Source organism: Thermobia domestica, chromosome 14, assembly GCF_964235325.1.
Source record: "Thermobia domestica chromosome 14, izTheDome1.hap1.1, whole genome shotgun sequence".
NCBI lineage: Eukaryota > Metazoa > Arthropoda > Insecta > Zygentoma > Lepismatidae > Thermobia > Thermobia domestica.
Window position 1 is genome coordinate 193,505,881 of NC_137467.1, and position 7,541 is coordinate 193,513,421.

General features: G+C 32.3%; 1 protein-coding gene across 1 annotated transcript; it reads right to left on the bottom strand.

Annotated features, from left to right (window-relative positions):
- Positions 1–238: 238 nt before the first annotated feature.
- LOC145670193 (tRNA (uracil-5-)-methyltransferase homolog B-like) lies at positions 239–865 on the bottom strand. The gene has a single exon (XM_081738571.1). The coding sequence runs from the start codon at positions 863–865 to the stop codon at positions 239–241; it is 627 nt and encodes a 208-aa protein (XP_081594697.1).
- Positions 866–7,541: the final 6,676 nt, after the last annotated feature.

Below are 7,541 nucleotides of genomic sequence, written 5' to 3' on the forward strand. Positions count from 1 at the left end.
AAAATAAACATAACTCTTAGAATTAGTGCAAAGATAAAATTAATTAATCACACCATAACATGTTGTGCATATATAAAGTTCAAATGAAGTATTCATAACACAACTCGTAACATCCAAGAGAATAAATTAAGAATTGTTATCCAACTTTAATTTAGTTAACTCATCAGGATTGACTAAAGTTTCAACTAGCTTCAGCCATTTCCAACTTTAATCTGATACTTATTTTCCTGTACTTGTTCTACCTTTCACTACGTCGCTGAAACTTCTGATCTACAATAACAAGTATCTTCTTTCCAGCTACTTTCTCCACTACGGTGGGCAAAATATCTTCAGTCCGTCCGACAAAATATTCGCTGTTTTTGATGACATTCTTTACAGCATTGGCTCTTGTATCTTCAATTGCCTGGCTCGACATTTCTATGCCAAGAATTTGAGTACATTTCTTAGCAAGAGTAAATCCAATTCCTCCAGTGGCACAACACACATCTATCAAGGAAGTTTCTTCGTCAACTTCAACCATTTCCGCGATGGAAGTATAAAGCTGCTCGGCTCCCGAAGTATTCACTTGAAAATAAGAATCTGGAGATAATCGGAAACTCATGTCACAGATAGTTTCTTTCACATATTCTAACAGCTGCAGTGGTGGAGGTTTCTCACCTTCTCCCTTTTCAGTGAAAGTCTGGAAATAGAGCGATGTTACATTCAAGCAGTTTCCTTCTCTGTTTTGGAAATAATCTTTCAAATCATCCTTCATCTTCCCTATAGGCAAACGTTTCAGAAAAACTGCAATTCCTTCATTCTTCTCTTTTCTTTCTTCTGCCCAACCTGCTAAATCGAAATTCCTTCTCAGCAGCAAATCCGTCATTCGCGTAAGTGAAGATTTTATTTCTTCAGTCTTCTTCTTCAATTGTTCTCCATAAGTAACATCCCACAAAGGTATTGTAGCCTGTTTTATTCTATCTTCTACGGGTAACTGAACTTTCGCCTTTTTAGAATCCTTATCATCAGACTTTTCCTATTTTCGCTTACGTTGATCAGTTTCGGCAACTTTGTCTGAAAGAACTCGCTTCTTCCAACTGTATCCATTCAAGGTCTTTACTGCCTTTTGTTGGTCTTCTTCAGTTTTGAAGATCAAATAAATCCAAGGACTCGTTCTTTTCGGCGACCTAATAATATGGCTTCCCAACTTCTAATCCTGTCAACAATTTCTTCAATTCCACTAATCTGTATAACCTCGGCAGACCTTTCACGTCAATTTTGAACACGCCAGTAGTAGTGGTGGTGGTGGTCTCCTTGGCCGGAGATTATGGTTCTTCGTTAATTGTAACATCATCCGCATCACCATTCACCACAGGTCCAGTTGTTTCATTTTCATCATGTTCTTCAATATTTTCATTTCGTGAATCGACCTTCTTCTGACCTTCTTCCGGTTCTACTTTCATATTCACACCAGTACCATTCACTTTTTTAATCAATACTTGCAAGTTCTCTTTCAAATTATGCTGTAGCCGATCGAAATTTTCATGGATACCCTGAACTCTATCTCCAAGAGATTTGTGTTGAGTCAATAATTGTTCGAACTTTTCATCACTCGATTTTTGTATTTGTTCTATCGATTTTTGCATCTGTTCCATCTTTTCATCGTTCGATTTTTGTATTTTTTCCATCTTTTCATCATTCGATTTTTGTATTTGTTGATTCGCCTTTTGCATTTGTTCCAGCTTATCAGTTAGCAGTTGGCTAATCGTACTAACAAGATTAGCCTGGCCATATTCAGGTGTGTTTTCTACTAAAGTACTCGGTACATCCATTACGTCAGGATTCTGCATATCTCTAATCCTTTGTATTTTCTTTCCGCTTCTTAAAACGGTGAAATTCATAAAAAGGATATATGTTTGCAAATATACCTCGTCCTTACTTGTTTTCAGAACTTTGAGGTAAGGTCCCGGTTTTACGGTACCAGATAAAGCGAATAAAATCACTTTAGCCCTAATTCGTTTGTATATATTTAAATCACCAGGTTATTATAATAAACATATCAACAGTCATTAAGTCATAACAATATACGTACCAACTAACGTCGATTTATTCTTCAATTTATGCACACACTATAGATCAACAGCCATCCATTTCGTGTATATTATAGATAATAATGTTTACCATGACAACATGTCATGTCAATAATAATGTTTTTTTTCTTTTAACTATATATATAGGCTATATGTTTGATTATTGCGCCTCTGATCATGTATTGACAAAATAGGTACAGATTAACAATACCATTATAACAAGAATATATCGTTGTACTATTTTAACTCTACAAAGTCAACAGCAATTTCTCCCTTTAATTTGTTATTATTTTGGTTTATAGCAAAATATATATTCTGTATAGATATAATTTATATTGCAGTTTAATTGTTATCTAGATTTTTTGAGTATCTGTATTCGCCGTTTAAAATATGCCTTATAAATAATGCTTATAAAGAATTTGCAAACCGTTATCGAAATACCACAAACTCAGGCAAAATTCGCAGCACTTTTTGAAACAGTTTCTAGAGGAATTTTTGCAATTACGAGTATCAATATTGTTGTCATAATATTATGGAAAAAATGTAAATAAAAAATTCTTTTGGAAAGTTCCCACAAATATAACATTGTGAGCAGTACATTATTTTCCAGCACATTTTGTGAAATCTCCGTATTGGTGTGATATGTTGCCATTATGATCTTCATGCCATATTATTAAAATTTCTTCCAAATATTATGAGGAGAGAATTGATTTGTATAGTGTGTGATACCATCAGGTTACCAGCGTTTCCAACCCAATATAATTTCATTTTTAAAAAATTGGACTGCATTACATTATCGCATATTTGAATTCTACTTGATAAACAATAATTTGCAGTGCTATATTTTAGTTTAATTTTGGAAACTGAGAATGCGACATTATCAAGTATTTCAAAATTTTGTGGTTTCTACAACTGTTATAACGTAAGTATGACATATAGGCAATATATACTCAGATGACTTTACGATTTAATACTGTGACCTTAGATGGCGGAGTTCGAATAAATAGGAGCCACGTTACAAACATTGAAAATATAATATGAAAAAAAAACTTTATTTAGAAAAGCTGCTTAGATAGTTTTTCATCACATTGCATATGTGGTCTTCAATAGATGAATGGTCATAAAACATGCACAACAATTTGATATTTCAAACCAATCTATCAAGTTCGTAGCAATATGCTATCCTGGGAAATAAATTAATTTTTGCATTGTTTTCAAATACCCGGAATAATTTGATATATGAAAATCCTACAAACTGCAGTTTAATCTTCATGTTTATTGGAATCCGTCTACGTAATTGGATGCAAAACTTATCTAAAAGCAATTTTGGAAATAAATTCCTTTGAAAAATTATAAACTATCAATTTTTTGTAATTTTATTTTTACTTAATAGAAATACTTGATATGATGACCGTAACATTCAACACAACGAAACTACTTTTAGTATACATTATCTCGTTCGTCTCACTTGTGTTTTTATGATCGTAGAACCTTCCTAATTTGATGTTGTCCGATGATTGTAATACTCTAGACTTCTTAGTTTTCAGTACTGCATAACAAATATAGTTATTGTAAGTTGTCGTTTGGCATGTAAATTTGAAATACATAATAATCATAGTTTTTTAAAGAAAATATAACTTGATATTGGGTTGGCAACATTATTAACCTGATGGTATCAAGGGTATATATATATGTCTCCCTTGCAATATTTGTATATTGTGAAATTTCAGTTTTATATACCTATTAGTTTGAAAAGTATAAGAATGTATAATCACAAATCTTTCACCGTATGTATATCTTGATCTATCATAACTAAGCTGTTTCAAAATATCTACAATACTCGGGATGTGATTCATGATTCAGAAAGTGTAGACATAACTCAGTGTAGAAATACTGTCTTTTAACACTTTTACCAAACAAACATTTGTCCAAAAATGCAAAGACAACCATAACTCGAGAACAAAGTGTGGGATTGTAGTCGAGTTCAAGAGAATACTTATTATATTGAGACGAGATTACCTTTAATGTATATGTATTTGGGGTAGTTGTGGCACAAGAGTAAAAACAAAAAGACTGCAGAGTTATTATTGTTATGTATCAAAAGTTGAGTGAGTAAAACAATCAATATTCATTTGAAATATTGCAACGAACAGAAATTCATAGTACATCTTCCAAGAGAGAAGAGCACTTTTAGAGTTCAAAAGAATCAGAGATACAGATGCTTGATTCTTATAGTTTGTCTCAGTACATAATAAACTCTCGGAGGAAGAACTGTCAGGTGCATGGATACAACATTTGAATGTATGTACTATCATTCACAAAAATATTGAAACTTGTCTAGTGCGTGAGAGTTCGTAATATTCTAATTATTATGAACGTCTTGAATTTTACGAACAATATACCACATAAATTACTCTCTTTTCAGTTTATGATATACGAGTATGTTTATATTAATGAACTAATGGAATATTTATCTTTCTATTATGTGGCATTTTCAACATCACAATTTCCGGACTACCTGTTCACTCTTATTCTTTAAGTTCCTTAATTATAGATAAATAGCCGCATTTCTTTTGAAGTACTATCTTTAATATCCAATTGCGTTTGCGATTTCCACAATTATGTAAGGATTAAGGATCAGTAACATCGCCATAGGGGGAAGAAGAACATCCTCCCCTCTCTGTTAGCATCGTCTGTTTCTTCAGGTATGTAATATGAGTGTCAAGTAATATATAACTACCTCCTTCTGTATACAGGCATTTGCTGTCCTTACAATTTAAGCTAACTGGAGATAAATAGTAGCACTTCTGTTGTTTTGTTAGTGGAAGTTCACACCAATTAGCATGAAGGTGAAACAGGTTAAAGATGGAGATTTGAAAGGGCTGACATTAAGGATATTTTTAAAATTTCATTACAAGTGCATATTCTAAAAAAGAAAGGATACTTTTTCATACTTTCGATATACTTCATGTGCGAAGTAATAGGATTTCAGCTGATGTGGACTAAATAAATTTATGCTGGAATTTGGCAGAGGAGATATAACTGTTATCATGATACTTGTACATTTTAAGGTCGTAGTCTTAGATATGAAGGTAAAGTTTTCTTCTAATTTAAAGAACAAAGTTTCTAATTGGGACGACAAAGCAGGCATACAAAACTTAGTATATAAACATATTGTTGAAAGTCAGCTGACATTTGTCCAAAGCGTCTTCGAAATTCCGCTTCTAAAGCGGAAAATTTGGAAATTGTAATGACTTTACCTTCACATGTTTTAAATCTACTTTGTTTACCTCATCAACATTAGGAAACGGCTTGGGTATTGGCAAGGAATTTGCAAACATAGTACTTGGATAAAGGCGGGTTTGCATTATGCCTCTTTTATTAAAATGTTTATCCTAATTGATAAAGATTTGTAAGTTTCAAAAGCAGTATCTCGTCAGACCTCTAAATTAGACAAATAAAATTTAGTATGCTAACTCCCGCTTGAAACAAGTTATGAGTACTGGTGCTTTGAAATTTTTTTTGTAAATACCTATAATAATTTAATTAACACTTCCTTTCTGACCAAATGGTGTGATTTAAATACAGCATTGCGTAGAACTAGTCATTAATATACCAGATAGCAAAAATCTCAGAAAAATGATTTCTTCGTTATGGAGATACAACGCACCAAACAGCAGAAATGAGCTGCTTTCTTCAGGGCAACAGGAATAAGCGTTTTGACTTGAAGTCATAAATATCGGTATCCTTCTCTGAGCCGTAACGAAAACTTCAGGAAATCCTTTCATGTTGCAGTTTCTTAATTGACACTAAACATAAATTTAGTGAAATAATGAGATAAAATATATAAATTCACTCACAGTATGTAAAAGTAACATGTTAATAATACCTATTCAATTTTAAAATTCAGTAAATATCGTTTGTAATATCCTATCGTTATTGAAATATTTTACATACATATAAACAGCATTATACACCAAAGACATATGTAGTCTAGGTATTATTTTAGTTCAAATTGAATCTAGCTCAGTTTGATAATATCTAAGCCAACATAATATAGTTTTCTTAAATTTGAATACTTTTCATTAATTTCCATGCAATTATAATATGGATACAAATAAACACATCTGCAGAAAAAGTTCATTAATGAACTTCAAAAAGTATGTATCCTACTGCATTCTTACATTGATTCTACTATTTATTTTACATATTAACAATTAGTAACCCTACACAATTGCTACAACTAATTTTATCTTAACTCTATAACAATCGTGTTGTATAGCACTTTACTATATTTCTAGAAGGGTTTCATTGTTACCGCAATGATGTGGACCATAAGTATAGATCTATTCAATGACTAGACTGCCGAAGATGACTACTATTTCCTACCTAATTTTATTTTGGATTTAAATTATTTAGGCGATCATATTTGTAATTCAAATCGCCATGACTACTTGTAGCCAGGGATTTATAGAACCTCAACATGAGGAATATAGACAGAAATTCGTTGCATATCACATGTGTTGTTACTTTGAAACTTCACTTCGTCTTTTCAATAACTCATACGAAATAATGACCCAAGTATACGAACATAAGTTTATTTATATTATTTCTCTCGTCAGTTCTGAGATGATTAATGTTTAGTGTATGGTTATACAGTTGGAAAAGATTAGGTCGTGAAAGTATTGCTTTTAATTTGTTTTCGAAGGTTCAAAAAAGATCATAAAATCAAACATTTGAAGATTTCAGTTCTTATTTAAGTTCCGTTCGTGTAGATTGATTTTCCTTATTTTGGTTGAATTCCTGGAACAGAATATTGCGTTTATTACTTGTCATGGAATATCAGAAATATTCATTAGCAGAGGACGGTGCATCAAGAGTTGAACCCTCACCATTAGTGGGATAACTGATTTGAACCCAGACCATATGTGGACCACATATGTGTCTATGTTTGTGGTGGGCGTCATCGTGTCTCCGCGATTCTGACTTTTCTTCTCACATGACCGTCGACCGATTCTTTTATATTAATTCGCTCTCATTAATCGTCCTCCTCCATTGGGTTACAGTGCTTATTCGTTCAACATAAAAGTAGAAATTTCATTTCATTTTAGTTAGTAATCAGCCAATTGTAACTAGTTTGTTCTCATTACTGTGTTATCATATCTGTTTAAATTTATTTTTATAAATGTTAACTCATGTGTTCAAAACACTTCACTAGTTCTGTAAATATTTACATAGAGTATGTTTCATCTGCTAAAGAAAACGACGGTTGTGCAAAGATAATAAATGTCGAAATAATGTTCTTAGTGCGAAAAGTAGTTCGATAAAGCACTGGTATATATTCAAAAAAGTCATCAGAATGATTATAATCTTAAATGTGTATGTCCCGTTTTGAAATCGGTAATTAATTTAGGGTATTGTTACTTGGGTAAATGCTATTAACGGGTTCTCCTGAATGCGTACCTATCGGGT

What these genes read in the sequence shown, in the direction of transcription:
- LOC145670193 (XM_081738571.1), bottom strand. Translation starts at nt 865, where the DNA reads ATGACGGATTTGCTGCTGAGAAGGAATTTCGATTTAGCAGGTTGGGCA.